Source organism: Micropterus salmoides, unplaced genomic scaffold, assembly GCF_014851395.1.
Source record: "Micropterus salmoides isolate LMB-PRFRI ecotype aquatic unplaced genomic scaffold, ASM1485139v1 Ms_hic_scaffold_12, whole genome shotgun sequence".
Taxonomy (NCBI): domain Eukaryota; kingdom Metazoa; phylum Chordata; class Actinopteri; order Centrarchiformes; family Centrarchidae; genus Micropterus; species Micropterus salmoides.
In genome coordinates, this window is record NW_024040263.1 from 22522050 (window position 1) to 22542694 (window position 20645).

The 20645-nt window shown below is 40.3% G+C and overlaps 2 protein-coding genes across 2 annotated transcripts; both read right to left on the reverse strand.

Moving 5' to 3' along the window:
- Nucleotides 1-54: 54 nt before the first annotated feature.
- LOC119899438 (transcription factor AP-4-like) lies at nt 55-12568 on the reverse strand. The gene is made up of 7 exons (XM_038713991.1): nt 12233-12568; nt 9906-10071; nt 9635-9733; nt 8843-9013; nt 7209-7355; nt 6850-7020; nt 55-2688 (listed from the first exon to the last, which is right to left on the reverse strand). Exons 1-7 carry the CDS (start codon nt 12319-12321, stop codon nt 2533-2535), a joined length of 999 nt encoding a protein of 332 aa, XP_038569919.1. The 5' UTR covers nt 12322-12568; the 3' UTR covers nt 55-2532.
- A 1989-nt stretch (nt 12569-14557) lies between these two features.
- Nucleotides 14558-20045, reverse strand: mvb12a (multivesicular body subunit 12A). The gene is made up of 10 exons (XM_038713992.1): nt 19907-20045; nt 18495-18584; nt 17555-17638; nt 17297-17396; nt 16794-16923; nt 16460-16600; nt 15887-15996; nt 15741-15799; nt 15563-15625; nt 14558-15459 (listed from the first exon to the last, which is right to left on the reverse strand). Exons 1-10 carry the CDS (start codon nt 20042-20044, stop codon nt 15373-15375), a joined length of 1002 nt encoding a protein of 333 aa, XP_038569920.1. The 5' UTR covers nt 20045; the 3' UTR covers nt 14558-15372.
- Between the last annotated feature and the right edge of the window lie 600 nt (nt 20046-20645).

The window sequence follows — 20645 nt, forward strand, 5'->3', positions numbered from 1 at the left end:
CCTGGTGGACAAAAGGTTCATTATCACGCACATCTCAAGTAAACTAAGAAGCAGTGGGGGTGTAATAAAAAAAGTACAAATTTTTATTTATTTTTTCATCCTTACAAAGGCCTGTTTACACAAGTTTTTATAAACAAAATATAACAGCTTCTCATCTACCTCGACTGATGGGAAAAAACAAAAATATAAATCACAAAATATAAAAAAAAACGCTTGTCACCAAAAGTGGAAAACAGGACAAAAGAGATGAAAAGACAGAAAAGCAGAACACAATAAACAGCTGTTGGGTTGTGTCACAGCAAAGAGTTTTAAAAAAATAAACAATAAATGGCAAAATAATATCTTCCTCATCATTGATTCAGGCAGTAGAGAACAGCAAGTGCTTCATATCAAATATCTCAAATTCCACCAAAAGACAGCAGTGCTGCAACACAATGTACAGAAACAATTGAGGGGAAAGCGTTTAGCTGACAAATAAAAAACCTCAGCCTAAATCCAGGCTGTGCTTCACCATTTATCAGCTGAACACCAAACCCTTTAACAGAGTTTCACAAACAAAATATAAGAACCCCCCCCCATGTTTGGCATGAGAAATACTAGTCTAGCAGATATATAATATAGATGTCAGTGAGTGAATAGTGTCCATGCATCTCACACAAGACAATTTCACACTGAACACATCAGTCATGTGTTAATGAGAAAAAAAATAATAAAAAAAACGGAAATCAGGAAGAAAAAAAACCCCCAGAAAAATAAACAAAATGTCAAAACAAAAGCCAGCTTTAGACAAGAGAAAATAGCAATTAGTAACATGCATGTAATTGGCAACAGAACATATAAGATACGAATCCAAATAAAAGGAATGTTTACAGCATCAAGTCAGCGTATCAAATCGAGTATGACAGGAGGGAGGCTCGAAGCAGGGATTTCCAGTCAAATTCCCGAGAGAAATATAAGCATTGAAACATGAGGTGGACAGACGGTGCATTTTAGAGCGAGATGGGGATTTGGGGAGGGATCTGCAATTCAGTTCAGTGCTTCTCATTTGAGTTTTGCACTTTTTGTGGCATTTGATGCACTGAAAACATATGTTGATCGATCAATATGCGCTTAGTTTTCCAACTAAAGCTGTTGATCTGATGCCTTTTATGTTGGAATACAGTATGTGTTGTGAAGTTTTTCCCCCTCTCAATTTATGTGAGCCATCCTCACAGTGAGACAACACAAAATGTGCTGCCATTTGTAATCAAACAACTCCTCCCTGCTCCCCAAGCAATTCCAAGATGTGGAAATGATACATATCATTTTCACAATTAATTCAGACGCACATACTAATACGTGATCAAGTGGGGCCTCAACTCACTGCTGGTCACAAGAGCACCAGGTTGACAAAGAGCACCTTGCAAGTAGAGACTACATTCTTTGACACAAGCATGTCAAGTTTCATACATATACTGTAGGTGTAATGTACACACCTATCAACGGTGCATAGACAACTTCACCTCATGTATAATTAATGACACCAACAAATGTACGGAAGATGGAATTGCATAAATACCAAAAACCTCTAGTGCATAGTCACTGAAATCAACAAACCAAGACCAGAAGATAGATAGATTTTAAGTTGTTAATCTCAATATAACAAAATGTTCACCTTCGACATTCAGTAACCCTGACTCGTCAAAAAAAAAATCGTCAAAAACATGAAAAACATTAAAACCTAAAGATGATCATGTAAATTTTTTAACAGCTTATTTTTAAGGGCTTATTTCAATATCAAAAACACAACCTTTTTTTTTTCTTCAAGTAAATCCGACATAATTTCATTCAACATCTTTCCTCAAATTAGTTAGATTTTTTTCCCGGACTTTTTAAATTTAGAACTGCCTTTTCTTGCAGTTTAAGTTGGGTTTTCGTGGCCACTGGCACTAGAATATCACAGAGCCAACCAGGAAAAACAAAACTAGTTAAGACTGGGGGAAGAAATGACAACTCCATGTGCCCTTTCAGAATCAAGAGCTGCTTCCTTATCGTGTTGTTACATTCAACTCTCCATTGTACTGACTCCATCAATTTGTAGCACAAATAATACTGTCAGCGCGCCAGTGATGACAGGTAACTGCGGTACTGTAAGTAGCAAACATAAACACATAAAGGACGGACTGATGCTGAGAGCTTTTTACACAAGGAGACCCTCAAGTTTTCAAGTAGCCACAGACCGTCTCTGACACTGAAAAACAGCCTCTAGAAATCCCACAGGGCCTCCTCTGCACACTGACCATCCTATGTTGTCAAACTTCAGAGATTTTACAGTACAGGACTGACACAGAGCTTAACCACTGGATTTAAGAGTTTGGATAATGCCAAAGAAAGATTTCTTTTTTTCCTTCTTTTATTTTTTTTTAAAGTAGTCAAGCTCCTGGAGGGAATATTACAGTGAGTAGGTATTTTAAGTGTTTGTTGGTGTGTGTGTGTTGGTGTGTGTGTTGGTGTGTGTGTGTGTTGGTGTGTGTGTGTGTTCATGGAATGCGATCAGTTCATTGAACAGTCCTCTCCCTCTGTGTCGGTGTCTGTGTCTGAGCAGGCGGTGTCCATGGCGACGTGGCTGGGGCTAACGATGACCACTCGCCTCTGTTCCTCCTCGGCGCTCGCTCTCCTCTCCTGAGTGCGTTCGATGTGCTGGATGGCCTGAAAGCAGACGTTGACAGACAATGAAGCAAATCCTAGCTCCACTGAGAGGCAATTCTTGTTATATTTCCACTATGATAACTTAAAGCCCCCCTCCAGTGTATTTTGACATTTCTATGATATTTCATATTTTTCTGAGTCATTTCCTTACAATGCTGATTACTCACATAGTTTGCCAAATATTCTTTGCAAAATAGCTTAATTTTGTGCTCAAAGTTGCTAGAACGGTGTGGTGACGTATGACTATAGTAATTCCTTAAGTCATACGTCATTTTCCAAGCTTACGCAGACACACTGTTATGCCTAGTTTAAAAAACTATCACGCCCCGTTAAGCCTGAGAATCAAAATGATAAATATAGTTGAGAGCTAGCTAACCAATTTATCTTATATTTTAATTAGAACTTAGGTATCCTATGTGTCTTTGTGTCTAATGGTCGGTTCGTCTTTCTAGTTTAGTTAGCCAAGTTAACAAAGTTGTAGTTAGCCAGGTGTATTTAACGTTAGCTAGCATAGTCACTGCAGAAAGTTGGCTAACAGAGTATTTTTTAGTTTCCTCCTCCTCTTTCCTCTTGGTTTAGTGAGCATTTTCATTATGGCATCTGTGCATGCGGTTTTGGAGGATAGTTGACAGAAAACGCGTGGCACTTTCACCTGCCACCGTCTTATAAACATTCTGCAACACGCATTTTACTGACGGCCGTTTCACCAATACATTGGCGGAGGAAATGGTATCGGAAAGCCTCGAGCTGAGGAGCAATGCCATCAGCGTTGCTGAAAAGGTGAGTTGTGCACTCAAATGATTTATTCACACTAGTGAACTAACGTTAGTTGACGAAGTAAAAACCTTTATTAATTAACATGACATGTTGTCTGTGTGTGAGTTAGTATTACATCCTAATAATGAATTAATTTCAATTCGTGAGGCAGGTTTGAATCCAGCCATGGGCTTCTCTATTTGGAGTGTGCATGTTCTTTGAATTTTCAATAAGCATCGACACCACAAGTGTGTGGCTTCTCTGCTTGTTTCAGTCAACTAGCAGGTCATTAATACGGAGGTCCTGAGAGCTCACCACACTGAAACCTACAGTGGGTACGGAAAGTATTCAGACCCCTTTAAATTTTTCACTCTTTGTTTCATTGCAGCCATTTTCCAAAAATCAAAAAAGTTCATTTTATTTCTCAGTAATGTACACTCAGCACCCCATCTTGACAGAAAAAAACAGAAATGTAGAAATTTTTGCAAATTTATTAAAAAAGAAAAACTGAAATATCACATGGTCATAAGTATTCAGACCCTTTGCTCAGTATTTAGTAGAAGCACCCTTTTGATCTAATACAGCCATGAGTCGTTTTGGGAAAGATGCAACAAGTTTTTCACATCTGGATTTGGGTATCCTCTGCCATTCCTCCTTGCAGATCCTCTCCAGTTCTGTCAGGTTGGATGGTAAACGTTGGTGGACAGCCATTTTCAGGTCTCTCCAGAGATGCTCAATTGGGTTTAAGTCAGGGCTCTGGCTGGGCCATTCAAGAACAGCCACGGAGTTGTTGTGAAGCCACTCCTTCGTTATTTTAGCGGTGTGCTTAGGGTCATTGTCTTGTTGGAAGGTAAACCTTCGGCCCAGTCTGAGGTCCAGAGCACTCTGGAAAAGGTTTTCGTCCAGGATATCCCTGTACTTGGCCGCATTCATCTTTCCCTCGATTGCAACTAGTCATCCTGTCCCTGCAGCTGAAAAACACCCCCACAGCATGATGCTGCCACCACCATGCTTCACTGTTGAGACTGTATTGGACAGGTGATGAGCAGTGCCTGGTTTTCTCCACACATACCGCTTAGAATTAAGGCCAAAAAGTTCTATCTTGGTCTCATCAGACCAGAGGATCTTATTTATCACCATCTTGGAGTCCTTCAGGTGTTTTTTAGCAAACTCCATGTGGGCTTTCATGTGTCTTGCACTGAGGAGAGGCTTCCATCGGGCCACTCTGCCATAAAGCCCCGACTGGTGGATTGCTGCAGTGATGGTTGACTTACTACAACTTTCTCCCATCTCCCGACTGCATCTCTGGAGCTCATCCACAGTGACCTTTGGGTTCTTCTTTACCTCTCTCACCAAGGCTCTTCTCCCCCGATAGCTCAGTTTGGCCGGACGGCCAGCTCTAGGAAGGGTTCTGGTCGTCCCAAACGTCTTCCATTTGAGGATTATGGAGGCCACTGTGCTCTTAGGAACCTTAAGTGCAGCAGAAATTTTTTTGTAACCTTGGCCAGATCTGTGCCTTGCCACAATTCTGTCTCTGAGCTCTTCAGGCAGTTCCTTTGACCTCATGATTCTCATTTGCTCTGACATGTACTGTGAGCTGTAAGGTCTTATATAGACAGGTGTGTGGCTTTCCTAATCAAGTCCAATCAGTATAATCAAACACAGCTGGACTCAAATGAAGGTGTAGAACCATCTCAAGGATGATCAGAAGAAATAGACAGCACCTGAGTTAAATATGAGTGTCACGGCAAAGGGTCTGAATACTTATGACCATGTGATATTTGATGTTTTTTTTCTGTCAAGATGGGGTGCTGAGTGTACATTACTGAGAAATAAAATGAACTTTTTTGATTTTTGGAAAATGGCTGCAATGAAACAAAGAGTGAAAAATTTAAAGGGGTCTGAATACTTTCCGTACCCACTGTAAGAAGACACATTACACATACATATCATTTAACACATCTCAGACTGAACATCAACAGAGACAGAACTTTATAAGCTTCGTAAAGGTCGATCTTATGGCAGGGATGGTGGTTGTTCCCTTTAGGTCGGCTTTTGTTATAATTGCATCTCCTTTACAGAAAGGAAGGACCTGAATCTGTGGAAGCCAGCCATTATTAAACATCTGTACTCGACTGCAGCTTCTTCCACTGAGAAGTGATGGTGAACCACGTTCAGACCATCCATGAACACAGCACGCTGGAACCAGTTTGGTCTGTGCTTGTAAAATATCCACCGCGACTTCTAACGTCATTTCAAGTTTTTAACTGAGTGAAGTCTGTGCGAGTGAACACACGCACGGACTTGTATATAGCAGTACATTTAAATTAAAATTGCGCAATACACTACTTTAGAATTCATTATTCAATTTTACGCGTAACAATGCGATTAATTGCAAGAAAATCAGGTGATTAATCACGATAAAAAAATTTTATTGTTGCCCAGCACTAATTTTGTAACATGTTTTCCTTTACCCAGCATACGCATCAGCCCTCATGGAGTCCACTGCACCTGCCCCGCTTAACAGGTCGGCCAAAAGATCCTCATGGATGGATGAGGCAGTCAGCCTTTGTCGGTTAATGGTTTAATGCAGGAAATAAATGTGAAACCAGCACAGAAGTCTTGGTTCACGGTTTTCAGGTTAAGATCTTTATTAATGAAGGCAAAGCCAGATCAGTCCCATAGTTAATATTATCCTCGGCCAAAGACATACTCACATTTGTCTATTTGAAAGTATTTTGTCACTGTACTCAGTTAAAAGACTGGTGTGTATAGAGCCAGTGAATGTTATTTAAAATATTTTTTATACATAAAATCTTGAGAATTTCACAGCTTTGGTTTGCTTGAGTTTAAAAATTTTGTTTCATTTTGACCATACCCATTTGGTGCATCCACACAAATATTTTAAGAAGTTGTAATCTTGTGTTATTGTTAATTGTGATTTATAAATATTATAATAAATTAATAGTTTTATATAAAACATGTTTAACCATTAATGCACATGCATCTGTTCAATATATAAATGATCACAACCACATAAAATGTAATTAATTTTATTGTCTTCACGACACAACACATAAGGACTTCATAATGTGGCCCAGCAACCTGCCTGTGAGCTGTATGGTATGCTTAGTAATATAGGGACACAATATCTACAGCTAAAGCTGATGAAAATATTATTATGTTCAGTGTGGTATAAGTAGTGGTGATGTACATACAATGTTGTGTTTCTTATAGCCTACATAAACAGAAATAACTCAGAGGTTTTAATCTCTCCAGTGTACTACAAGTCAACTTTATATGCAGAAGATCAAGTATACGGTTTTATTCTAACGACAGACAAAATCAGTCAGGAAGCGTAGCGCTGGCTCCACAGGGAACCTCTTTGCAAAGTAAAACTCCTACCTGCACGATCGTGTCCAGGTTCTGTCTGGACGTGGACACAGTGCTGGTGTGGACAGACGAGCTCATGGTTACCACAGTGACGTGGTGATGGGGGTGCTGGGTTAGTGTTGGGGCCGGGACGATGACTGTGGGGTGGTGGGTTGGGGCAGGGGGAGTGGGAGGGGCCAGCACCTGGAGGACAGACAACAAAATAAGTTTTTTTTTTAATTTAATTTACCTCTGTATTTCCATTTAACTGTTGTGCCAGTGATTTAAAAGACTCACTACAGAAGCCTTTGGTGCAAAAAAACTGCTGTGTCTTAAGGTTTAGAAATTGCAACATAGACACCTACTGCTTCCTAAGTGTGTGTGTTTCTGACCTGTGGACTGTGTGTTTGTCTGTCAGAGGAGTGGATCTGCTGCAGCCGTATAAGCGTTTGGCTCTGGAGGAGCGCCTGCTCCTCCTCCACCTGCTGAGTGATCACCTTCAGACGCTCTGGGTGCAGCTGGGTGTCCAGAGATCGAAACTGTACACAAACGCAGATGTGTCGTTATTACATTAAGAATCATTTCAGCGCCAATTTAAAGGCAACATACCTCTGACTGATTTTAAGCATGATTTGCCGGTCGTCGAGCTCAGCGACCATCAGGCTGTTATTACAGGTAAATCAGATTGATTGGCGGTCGCCAATCGTTACGTGTGAACTACTCAACGACGCATTAAAACAGCTCCCTGACACATCACCGACGCCAGCCAGATATCTAGCATACCAAATATCTGGTGTGTCTGCGTGTGCTAACCCATTTTTACACCCATATTTTTTGTCTTTATAACTGGTATCTTTAGAATAACACACAACAGCATTTTCGTGTGTAGTGTCGCGTTTCCGTTTCACATTTCACGTGTGTTTTCTTGACAAAACGTGGTTTGGAGACCAGTGTCGGGTGACACAGTCGCTGTCGGCTCGCGTAGTGTCACCTATCAGTCAAGGTGAATTGTGTAGTGTGAACAACACGACGCTGAAAGAGGTGTAGTCTGCATGAGCCTTTAAGTTACCCCACCTTTATAATGCAGAGAAATATCCAGAGTTATAGTTGGAAAAGCCATATTTCCTTGAATTTACAAAAAATGTTTTATAGCAGGATATACATTTTTTTTATCGCACAGCCCTAGGTACAATTGAAGATTCATTGATAAATAACATTAATGCACGGTAACAAAAGACATTTCATTCTAAGATACATTTTATGCATGTTTTCTTTGTGACTTCAGACAAAACACTTGTGCATCATGTGGTATTTTAGCAGTTGTCAACGCTGTATCTCCTCTATTTACTTTCTTCTTTCACCATCTGTGCTAGTTTCTATCTTCACCACCTGTTCAACCCCCTTTGTCTTAACCTGCTATTCAGGTAGGTCCAGTATGTGAGCTTGTAAGCAACTGGCTGGTGTACTGGTACATCTGTCAACACCACTGGCTCCCACCGTGTTAAGATGACTGATAATCATGTAGAGGACCCATATACTGATAAGAGGTCGAAATGGTTAGTAAAACTGAAAAAAAAAAACAGTCAGGTATTTTGGTAGCTAATGTCCTCTGTGACCTCTAGACAAGTCCATGTCATATCCTGGAGATGTGTGTAACTTCTTTCCTTTTTTTCCCTCCACATTGTCTTTGTAAATTAACATCCTGTCAAGTATTTATGTTTGTTAAACTTTTAAAGCCATCACAAATGAATGCTGTTAAGTGTGGAAAGCAGCAGAGGATTAATTATAGTCATGGTACATCACTCTGTACATCTGTGTGGCATGTAGTTTCAGTCAACTACTGGTGAAATTTCATAAGCATAGACTAGAGTCAGAAACATGTAATGCCTAAGAATCAAAAACTTAGTGTTAGAGTCTAATGACTCATGTGCTACTGAAATACACATGAGAGAAATGAAACCGACTAAAGAACAGGGACCTGAGTTACAAAGAACCTCTACAACCCCTGCAGCTCCTTTAGTCTCACCTGCTCCTCCACCTGCATACGAGCTGAGCGCTCCTTGTCCAGTTGCTGTCGCAGCTCTAACATTTCCCTTCTGAGCTCCTCGACTTTCTCCTCCTCCAGCGTGTCTGGAGACCCGATCCCTTCGTCCTTCTCCTCTGCTCGCCTCCTCTTAGGTGATGAGCCACTAAACTCCTGGGGTGACATAAAGGTAGCGCATGGTTAAATGTAAAAACAGACAACACACATATGTACATTAAAACTTAGCATGTGGATGTGGGTTCACCAAAACACAACTATCATAGATTCAGTGCACAACCTGAGGAGTTTCCACTCTGCTTAAAAACAGCACATGCTGCTTGTGCTGAGTTGAACAAATGGCCGGTGTGACAAGAAAACAACATGCCAGGTGAGCCAACAGATTGGTGGATAAATGAGACTGGTCAACGCACATTTTTCACATGGCTGTTTACAGAATGTATTGTAATGTCTTTGCCAACATTTGCAAGCTGTGCAAATGTGAAATTAAAATTTGGCTGTTGCGTAGGTTGTTATTTTCACCAAGAAATTTAATAAACTGCCCACCCCTGATATGTATGTGCTTTTGGTAGACCATAAAAACTCAATCTCAACAAGAGGCCTAAACACAGCATCTAACACACAGTACACCTCCCACCTGCACCACACTTCAGATGAGGTTTCAAGTCTCTGCAGGCAATGTTTAAACAGTGCTTAAAAGAAGGTAAGGCATACAAAACCTATATAAAATGGGCTGGACACAATTACGATGAAAAACAAAATGGCGCATGCTAATACCTGGATGAAGCGTTTGAGCTGGTTGTTCTGTGCCAGGAGCTGTGTCTTTTCCTGCTCCAAGGCGAAGATGTAGTCTGCCGTCTGCTGCAAGATGGCCGCCTGGCGGGGACGAACCAAGAAAGTGAATGTGAGGACAAACAACTATGGCACCCTCACATAACAAATTCAACAATTGTGCCGGATCATTTACAGTTTCATCATTATGTCTCATGATCTAGGCTGACACACATGAGATCTTTTGTATGCGTCAGTGTTTGCACGTTTTCTGCACCTTGCTGAGCTTCTCTCCATCTGTGTGAGGCAGGAGCGTTTTGAGGGACTGGAAGCCTGCGTTGATGCTCTGCATGCGCCGGCGCTCGTTGCTGTTGGCAATCTCTCGCCGGATTCGTCTCTCCTGGTCCTGGGCCGTCTCTGGACTGAGGGGGATGTTGGCCAGGCTGAGGAAGGTCAAAGGACTGTCATTATTTTGTCCATTAAGGCTTTGCGTCCAATGAGACAGTATAAGCTCATTTCTGACGCACACTTGATCCTTTTCTTATTCAGGTTTTCAGTAAACAGAGATCCTTAAACTCCTTACAAAATTTTAACAAGATGTTAATACACAGGCAATGCAGCTAAAGGAAACCGAGACATGTTAGCGAAGCTCTGAAACAAATCTGCTATTCTTCACCAAATAAATAAACAAACGGCAACAATAAAATCCTCAATGAGCTTTTCTCTGCCACTCCTTAAACCTTTAACTTTATTAGGCTGTAGTCCTGACCTCTATACATTCCTCAGTCAGGCTGCCTGGAGGTCTTTGAGTTTGGCTGAACTTTGTGCCCTCCCCACACCTCCACCCCATGCATGTTATGGGGGCAAAATCTCATCTATCTATACGACAACAATTAAGCCATAAGATGACCACAATGCTAAGACAACAACGAACCTGAAGAACCAGATCTGGGGTGTTTACAGAGTTGAAATAGGTCCGATAGAGGACACAGCTCACACTGTGTGGGTGTGCAGCCATACGCGTTCAGAGCGATTTCATTACAAACGGTGTGTTTATTGCCAGCAGAGAAAACACATCTTAAAAAGGAACATAAAAAAACCCACCTCATGATATATGCACACTCCCTTTATAATAAGCTAGGGATCCTTAAAATGCTTAACTTTGTGCCACAATGTTATATAACCTTGAAAGCTTTGGGAGCCACTCTCTTAAATATATCTTAATCCACTGGTTACACCCTTTATAATGAAGGTGCAGGCAAACTGAGGAGCATAAGCAACATTTAAGGCTTAATTTGGTCCTTCCATCCCTCAAATGTTATTTACTGTACACATGTTCACTTAGGTTTGAGATCTTCAAGGAATATAATGAAGCAATTTTGCCACCTGGTGCTTTCTAATGTACAAACCATGTGTGACAAGTGTGGTTTCACTATAGAAAAAAAGATGATCTATTTAAGTTTAGCAAATAGCAATCAAAGATCGACTTCGACCCATCCTCACTAAGCCAGACGTATTAAACGTGTGGTTGATGTGATGAAATGATTATCTTATACTGTTGGTGACTGCTGACACCCATCTACTAATCTCCGACCAGGAACAGCAGAGAAAGGCCACCACATCCATCACACCGGTGAAACGTGTCGGTTTTTAAAGTTTGGAGATGAAATCAGCTGTTGTCAGCTGTCGTTGCCAGAAGCTGCGGACCGCCAACATGGCCGCCGGAGGGCGCGTCGGACAGTCTGGGCTGCAGCAGCAGTGAAATGTGACTCCGCCAGCAACAGCAGCAGCAGCAGGCCCCCTGGCATCATGGAGAACAATGCTTTCCGCCGTTAGCACTAAGCTAACAAACACGCCGTCACCAGTGCTTGTAACTTAGTATATTTGTGTCCACCTCAACACTTGTAACACGACGTGTTTAGTTAAACAAGCTACTACATATGAGTAAAAATGAGTCCGTATAAACACATTACGGTTACAAAACAAATGGGCTAATAGCTAACTAGTTAGCCTCGCTAAGCTAGTAGTAGCACACGACAGAGCCATAGCTGCTGAGCATTAGCTGGTTAACTACGCATATAGCTGAAACCAGACCCTACGCACACACATTTAATTCACATAAATAAATCAGACACACACACACACACACGAGTATTTCGGTGAAAACAGTAAGGAGTGTCGTTACAAACGTGTGATTTTGTGTAAACCAACGAAGCGGCGGGGAACACGTTAACTACCACGTGGTTGGTGTTCATCTGGACGCAAATGTAACTTATCGATTTCAACTCGCTTATTTACATATTTCTCAGCTGAATGGCTGCAAACATGGCGTGTACGTTATTACATGTAATTCGGCCGGCAAATGTAATAACACAAGTTAGATTATCTTGCTATTTCGTCGCCTCCAACAGCAGCAGCAGCTGGCCAACACGCTGCTAATTTCTACAACCATGCTCCTGCTGCCAACATATCGCGGCGAAGCTAAGAGCTAGCGTGCTAAGTCAAGTCACACTGCATCACAACACACATACACACACTACAGCCACACGAGGGATGATTTGTTTAAGCGGCTTCGTATGAAGAAACAAATAGCTAGCTACACACCTGCAGAGACCCCCAATAACATCTTTCTCCGTCTTCTTGAAGTGCTGTAAGGACGGTATCTTCTCTGTCGGCATCATGAAATATTCCATGCTTTCAGAGCCACCTTCTGTAGTCCGTGTTTTCTGTTTTTTTTTTTCCTTCCTCCACTGCTGTCCTTAAAATACAGTGATGTACGTTTAGCGCAGAGCTCTCGCTTTACTCCTCAATGACGCATATCTCTAATTCAGTTTGAATATCTGAACAATATAGTTAGAAAAATAAAAGTAAGTTCAAGCTGTGTTGCTTCCTTCCCACAGCTGATGGGGTTCCCTCCAATGTGTGTGTGTGTGTGTGTGTGGCTTCTTGCCTCCGCCTACTACGTGTGCGTGTGTGTGTGTGTGTATGTCTGCTGCCTCCGCCTACTACGTGTGTGTGTGTGCGTGTGCAGCTGGTCTGTGTGAGGCGGGAAACAGCTGGTTGGAATCAGAGCCCGTTTTCCGGAGAGCAGAACAAACAGAGCTGCGACTGTGTTGCTGCCATGCTACAAATCAAACCCTCATACAGAAAATGAACGTATTATTGAACATTATGTCTGATGTCGGTTATCTGACTCCTATTTCTGAAATATTGCTTTAGTTTACTGTTGCCGCAGTTAGTCATCATTTTCTTATCAAGGTTAGATTACAAACTAGGCAACGTGCTAAACCCATGTTCAATATGTAACTTTGGGTTTAATTAATGTAATTGCAAATTTGTTTGTTTACACTATATCTATCACTAAATCACATTAAAACTAAAATGATAATGGCCTAAAGGCTGCGCCTGTATTATTACCTAATCTTGAGGCCCCATCAACAGAGGCCCACAGATCATTTTTGCCCCAAGGGCCTCCCAGTGGGTTAATCTGTCACTGGCTCCTATTAATTCTGGCTATTATTGACCAGATTACCATTTTAAATGCTCCCTTTTGTCATTTTTCATTTCCAATTGAAGTTCATGTTCAGTAATAAGTCATTTCAACTGTAAGAAATATAGTTCAAAAAGACAGAATAAACTGTTTCTTTTCACCCAAACAATAAACTGACACTATGTCAGACAAAAGCATCAAGACAAATGCAAACACCTTTCTGTAAGGACATAATACTATAATATAATATAATATAATATACCAAGCACCATGCCATGGCTATTTTCATCACAAAAGTTGCAAACCTGAAAAATAAATATTTAACAGAAAATATTTAAGATTTCACCTTAAAGGTTGAGTAACAGTTTACTATGCCAGGAGACAACAAAAAAGGCAATGCATGTGTAACATATCCAGCATAAACTGTCCAGTATCGTGCAGCAGGTGGCAGTAAAGCACCATAGAAGCATTTACATGGAAAATATAACTGTTAATAAAACAACAGCTGTTAACATGTAGAACTGTAGGAGTACAGTTGTTGTGCATTGATGCATAATAACCCAAGAGTGGAGTAAAATGTTAGCAAGTTGCTAACTCTGATTTGACACATACATAACATAAATGGCAACCCTGTTCAATGCTGTTTTTGTGAATGAAGAGACTAGACAAGTGATGGAAAGTTAATTTAAATCTAAATTTATAAAACGATTTGAGTGTTCAATCTAGAAGACAAGATTATGCGAGTGTGCGAGAGTATCACTACTACAATATGACTTCTTTCGCCTGCTCTCTTCATACTGGCAAGCTCTAATCTTTGGCAGTTTGCACTGCTTACATGCAGACTTCAAGTGAGAGCAGACTAACATCTGTTGAATAAGACCTGGAAATGAATACCCCTACTTATACATCTTGATTTCCACCACAGCTTTGATTTGTTTGGTGCTCACTTAGTTGTTTTGCTATTAATCCACTTCCACAGAGGCTGTGGTTTAGAACTTGGGAAAAAGGTGGACTCGTCATTTAGAGGCGATTTGTATCAATAGCTCAGAAAATCAAAGCAGGCACACTGAATGAAAAGGCTCTGATATTGTGGTTGCTTACTCCAATTTGGTAATGTGTGTACAGTAACTGATGCAAGGCATTGCTAAGAAACCGCAAACATGCTGAATCAACGTCATCTAAATAAAGAAGTCAAACCATGTTTTTCTCTCATCCATAAGCTCTTCCATTTGAATTTTTCACTGCTTAGGTTAGGCTACAATTAATATTAAAGACTACAAATACTCTGTAGCTCCTCTTGTCTTTGCCTTCTGCATGTTACTGTATTGTGCACAATTTATATTCCCCAGCATGATTTAAAACTGATTTCCTGATAGTCTGCAATACAGAGTACTTAGTTCTGTAAGGGAGTACTGTATGTAAAACCAATACACCTGAAGTAGTGTTTCATGATTTTTTATTTTTCCATGCAATAAAAGTTTGCTATACAGACCATTAAAAAACCAAAATGTAACTTTATATATATATATAGTACAATGACAGAGAAATATTTGGCCCTCACTGTGCATTTCTAAAAATTGACATCTTCAACAAACATCTTCAGCAAAGTTCATCCACCAATATCACTTATCACTAATATTGCATGATGACTCAAGCTATTAAAAATGCATCGTAGCCGTCAAGCAAATAATGGCAAGTACATCTTCATGAGCAGCATTTAGCGGACAATTATTCTAATATTTGACAATTGGCTTAATGCTGCAGATAAGTAGCCCCAGATAGCAGATACAAATTAGACTCATTGCATCTTTAACCCTGTAAAGCCTTTAAAGGCTGTATTCCCACAGCTTAAAGACATGTGAAAACAATATAGTTAAATGTGTGCCCTCATTCAAGTAGGCCTTTCCTTTGGCAAATAGACTTGTAATGCTTGAAGATGGTAATGAAGTACAACCTTAAAATGATAGACAAATAAAATGGAACGTAAGGTAAAAAAGTGTGGCATGAGAACCAAACAGCCAAACCATCTAAACGGCTTTCGAGTATGATTGTCAGTGTCATTTAGAAGAGTAGTGCCCACAGATGACCTTTTAATTGACCCATTAGGATAAATATTTTCGACTTGAAGCTTAATATTCTAAGCCTACAGTGTACATATAGGCATAATCATCCTTCATCTGTACCATAATGTGAGATGTCACGCTAAACGCCTTCAGTCAGAGCAAAAAGCATAAGTCTGACATTGTAGCAAACATCACTGAGCTGACAGGGCGCCTCCTGTTTGCACTGATGGTCTGGTCCTCTTGGCAGCAGATTCCTCCACTACAAAGGTGTAATTAAACTGTAACACCAAAAACAAAACAAACTGAGTATATTCCTTGTTAGGAAACGTTTATGTTCTTAAGAATCACAAAGCTGAAGTTGAGATTCAGATGAGACAATACCTCGTTTTCAATATCTTGGAGAGACTTTATGCGAATGTTGTTTAATTGAGAGCTCAGTTCAGTCTGAGAGAGACAAGACAAAGAGAAACTAATGTGAAAACATGTTTATATAAGAGGGGTGAAAAGGGACAAGAAATGGAGCCCATCACATTAGCATTGTTGAAAATGTCAAACGTACTGTGCTGTTTGCCTGGATTTCAAACTTTGGGTGAAGGCTAAAGGGAACTCCATCGAGAGCTGCAGAAAATGAAGGTAGGCAATAGTTGAGTGAAATGCCAGCACTGAGAAATAGTAATATGTGTATGAGAGGAACTTGTACAATACCTGAGATTCCCTGGAGACTGCTGTCAGCAGGTTTGTCCACGTTGTCCTTGGCATGGAGGCCGTAGCGTCTCTGGCTCAGTTTATTATGTGGCACTGGAGGAGGAGGGTTGCTGCGGGCACAAATATATAAATATTATCACCAAGAGTTAAACATCTCCAGGATACAAACTTAGCTTTGTACCAATGTACCCGGTTAACCATGTGAAATTGCTCTTTTCCAATCCAATCAAGTTATTGTCATTTGAATTGGCCTATTTACCAAAAGAGCCATAACATGTAAATGGTAAATGTATATCACCTTTCTAGTCTTTCGACCAATCAAACTGCTTTACACTACATGTCACATTCACACACTGATGGCAGAAGCTACTGTGCAAGGTACACACTGGGGTTCAGTATCTTGCCCAAGGACAAGAGAAGCTGGGGATCGGACTGCCGATCTTCCGATTAGTGGGCAACCTGCTCTACCTCTCCCCCCATGTCCCCCAGTAAATGATGATGTGTGCTCACTTTGTGAATTGTTAAAATGCACTGTAGGACTTCTCTATGTTAGACATTAAATAAGTACTGTACCTGGGTCTGAGGGGCAGAGGAGCAGATGGTTGATCCAGTGAGAGTGTGCGGAGGTCCAGGCTGATACTGCGGGGCATGGCTTGGGGCACGGGGCTAGAAAAATAGCCCTTTCTGCACCACAACACGTAGCCATGGGCATCTCTGGGGACAAGGCACATTTAATGTTACATTTAGAACTGTATATGTGCCAATTAAGTACTGAATGCACAGTTGAATGCAGGCAGTCTTTAAATTACTCATTCATTTGAATCCAGACCACTGTGTTTAGGTTGTGGGATTTAAGAAATGCCTTGATAAAACAGCTGCAAGTCAAATGTTTGTGAATGCTACCAACCCCACATATGTGTAGTGCTGCAGCATCATTTTGCTTTTGGCTGTCAGTTTGATATCCAGCACAGCTGTGTCCACACTGCCCACCGGGACTAAGCGCACACACACCCGTTTCTTCTTTGAAACAGAGGTCTCTGGTCACACAAACAGAAACACAAACGTCTATCAGACTGCAAACTAAATTAGCAGTAAGTACACATAACATATCAGGAATGTGTAAACACCTGTATGTGTGTGTGGCTTGTATTGCTCTCTTTGGGAGGACCAATTATAGCGTTAAACTATCATAGTGACGACATGTCTGCGTTGTGCGGACATTTTGGCTGGACCTCTCCACTTTAATGGCCTGTCTAAAGGTTAAGGTTAGAATCAGTGTCATGGTAAGGGATGCAGTTGGGCATTTAGTTGTGATGGTTAAGGTTAGGGGTTAGGAAACGCATTATGTCAGTGAAGGTACTCACAGGTAAAGAAAGACAGAAATGTGTTTGTGTGTGTGTGTGTACTCACTTGGTTCAAGATGCTCTGCTATGAAGCAATAACCGTGAGGAATGGAGTCCTTCTCTGAAATAAGCTGAATGTCTGCCACTACCATACCACCTGTCAAGTCCTATAGAGAGACAGAGATACAGGAGGACAGGAGGGACAAGTGTAGAGAACAAAGGGTTGGTAGAAAACATACATGATGTACTGTGGTATTGCAAAGACACAAGTAATATGGTTATTGAAAGTATGGAAGAGTCTCTCTGATTTGTCTCTGTTTGTTACCTTGCTGTAACAGAGGTAATATCCAGACTTCATCGCAAAGCTGCGTGTAAAGTTTGCAGCTGCGCCGTCTTCTGTGATGCTGATCTGCAGAAGGACAGAGAAATTAATCAGAAAAGGGGTACGGTTAGATATACCACATCTGACATCACAAAATTGTTTAAGAAATAGGCACGTAATAAGGCAAGTTGAGGCATAAAGAGAGCTGTTGATATTAGTGGTGGCCTAAACTATTCTTAGTGTTAGCTTGGTCAAACATTGAGTTTAAATTCAGAGCCAATGCGTACTGTTATGATCAAAATTATAATTTAACAGTCGGTCATCATGCTTTTCATTATAGTGTTTAAGTCAAACACATACAGTAGAGTTTTATAAATTCAGTGGCTACACAACATCCTTTTTTTGGCCTGGATCTTAAGAGATGGTAGTTTACATAACTTTTAAACAATCACTTTGTTTCTAAAGGTCAAGCTTCCAGCTCATCGTAGCACTTGAGCTGTCCTACTTAACATTTCCAACAACATCTGATTAAACTTGGATACTGGAGGTTGTTTCATTTTCTTAGTATTTGACCTTGCTGACTTACTGTACATTGTAACTGTCTATAATTAGATAGACTAAAATAATATGGCTGGTCAAATTTGGGCCCCATCCATACATGATCCTTTACTCCACTTTTCCACTGTGAGGTTGTGAGGTCATATATACAAGTTCATTTGTCAAGGTAAGTGCAAATGTCAGACGTTTTCTCTGTTTGCAAAATATCATACACATAATTCTTTCCCTTAGTCTTCAGAAAGAATCTAAGATTTCTTTCATTTTAAGACTTTACGTAAGCTGTTCCCCGTTGAGAGAAATGTGGAAATACCTGATTTGTTTGGTAGGTTTCTAAATGGCTGAACATTTAGGAAAATTGTATAAACATCTATATATTTGAGCATACCAGGTTGAAATCTTTGGGGCAGGTGCTTGAGTTAGAGGTCCATGCCACTGCCGTGATCGGCCTGACTCTCTCACGTTCCATCAAAGACATCTGAGGAAGTGAGAAAAAAAAAAGTACAGTGAAAAAGGCAGGTACAGGAGCGCCTGATAGGGAGCACAACAATATAAATGTGTGTGATTTAATGGTGGTGGCAAAAATAAATAAAATCGTGTCAGTCTTCTCATTTCCAGAGGAGCTTTTTATACAAATTATACTACTGTGGTAGCAGAGATCAGAATCGGCTTTATTGGCCAGGCTTCTCTACACATACAAGGAATCTGACTCATTGTTTTATTTTTTCCATTTTCTCAATGCACTTACACAGAGACAGACTAACATCTAAGAACAAGAACAACTATTATGTACACAAGTATTAAAAAAAAAAGGTGTATATATTTATACAGAAAACACAGAGATTCTCATTATCTCTGTCATTTCATTGTCACATGCTTTATCTTATAGGCTTAGTAAGAACCAACTTGCTGAGTCCATGTGACGAAAAGTGAGGAGTCCCAAAGGTAAACAGGCCTCCATTCAACGTAAGAATTCATGTTATGCCTTGTCTACACTGTCTAGACAGAAATATCCTATTCAGTCTAAATAATAATATCATCTCTGTATGTTCAAGGGCAGAAAGAAACTATTCAGTGCATGGCAACAGGGAAGTGGCAGATACTCCTGGGGAGTTCTGCATTTCCCTTTTAATGAGATCTTTTTACATTTTAAAGCTATTCCCTATTCTGATGCTAAATATGTCTGCTTGATATGGACAAAATCCTCTAACAATATTCCCCCTTTTCAAATAGTTGAAATGTGATTACTTATCAAATGCCTAGAAACTGACTGCTGTCGTCAGTTCTCACAAGACAATTAGTTAAAGAACATAGATGAAGATAAGTGTAAGTCAAGAACAAACGCCAGAAAATGAACCTGCAACATGTAAAATGTTTAGAGAGGGTAGATTTGCTCATTTGCTTACTTAACTCTATACGTAATTAGGTAACAGCTATTGTTTCCCTGTTAACTCTATTTTGGTATCAACGTTGGGAAATCAATACCAGGCAGATCCAGGTAGCTTATATCAGACCTGGCTGAGCTCTGACAGTTCAATTATTTTCCCAGCAACTTTTATATCAACATTAACACACTTCTGTCTTTCTACACAAATTCACGTGTATTGTAATAGTGATATTCATAAGAAACCCTGAGATTATTAACGAGACTGGTTGGTAGTCATGTTCCAAGCCGAGTTTACCATAGTGGCGACATTTCCATTCACAAAACTTCGCCGCTACTTTTTGTTCAAAAGTAGCTCAATTCTTCTTTCCCCCCTTAATGAGTCGACTACTAAAATAGTACAAACACATACTTACTCTGTTTCTGTATTCACTTCTGTCTCTACGAGGTGAAACGGTTTGGCAGGCCAACAACTTTTTAGTTACCAGCCGACATTTCTTGGTCTTCCTTGTGAAAGCAGGAAGTACTGAATCCATTCTGACTCCAACTCCCATCAAACCACGGCCCAAGACGTCAGAATAAACGCTACTCGGGTCTGAACGGTGTGAACGCAAGAAACAAACTCCGGCCTCTAGTGAAGCAAGCGCGTGCTGATGGAAAGAAGACCAAATGGCAGGGACCTGCTGTCATTATCGATGGTGTGAGACACACTGCATAGAATGTTAAACGACTTTTAATGTGAATTCAGCAGTTCAATTTTAACTCCAGGCTTATTAGGTCACCCCGTCTCAATGGGTTAATTTGCCTTTTCCCTGTTTACAATTTAATAGAGCAACATGTTCATCCCACTAAATATTTTAGGTACTCGTGTTCAGAGTATTCAACTTGGTGGTAAGCTAATTTACCTGATATTCTCTATTTTAAGATTTTGTTTTTTTCTTAACTAATTCCTACAACCTTTAACGGACTTCCAGTTAATAGTTTCATTTTTTTTATTTTGTTATGTTAGACTTCTATTTTAGTTCTTTAAAAATAATATCTCTTAATGTCAGAGGTATCCGTGACAGCACCAAAAGAAAATCTATTTTTATGTTCAGTAGACGAAAAAATGCAGACTTGATATTGATATAAGAGACACACTCAGTAGACTGTGAT

What these genes read in the sequence shown, in the direction of transcription:
- LOC119899438 (XM_038713991.1), bottom strand. Translation starts at nt 12,321, where the DNA reads ATGGAATATTTCATGATGCCGACAGAGAAGATACCGTCCTTACAGCAC. An exon ending in ATGGAGAGAAGCTCAGCAAG is followed by an intron (nt 9,734 to 9,905) that starts GTGCAGAAAACG and finishes CGTCCCCGCCAG; the next exon opens with GCGGCCATCTTGCAGCAGAC. An exon ending in GTATGCAGGTGGAGGAGCAG is followed by an intron (nt 7,356 to 8,842) that starts GTGAGACTAAAG and finishes GTTTGTGTACAG; the next exon opens with TTTCGATCTCTGGACACCCA.
- mvb12a (XM_038713992.1), bottom strand. Translation starts at nt 20,044, where the DNA reads ATGGGAGTTGGAGTCAGAATGGATTCAGTACTTCCTGCTTTCACAAGG. An exon ending in CCTCTGCCCCTCAGACCCAG is followed by an intron (nt 15,997 to 16,459) that starts GTACAGTACTTA and finishes TTGTGCCCGCAG; the next exon opens with CAACCCTCCTCCTCCAGTGC. An exon ending in CAGTCTCCAGGGAATCTCAG is followed by an intron (nt 15,800 to 15,886) that starts GTATTGTACAAG and finishes CATTTTCTGCAG; the next exon opens with CTCTCGATGGAGTTCCCTTT.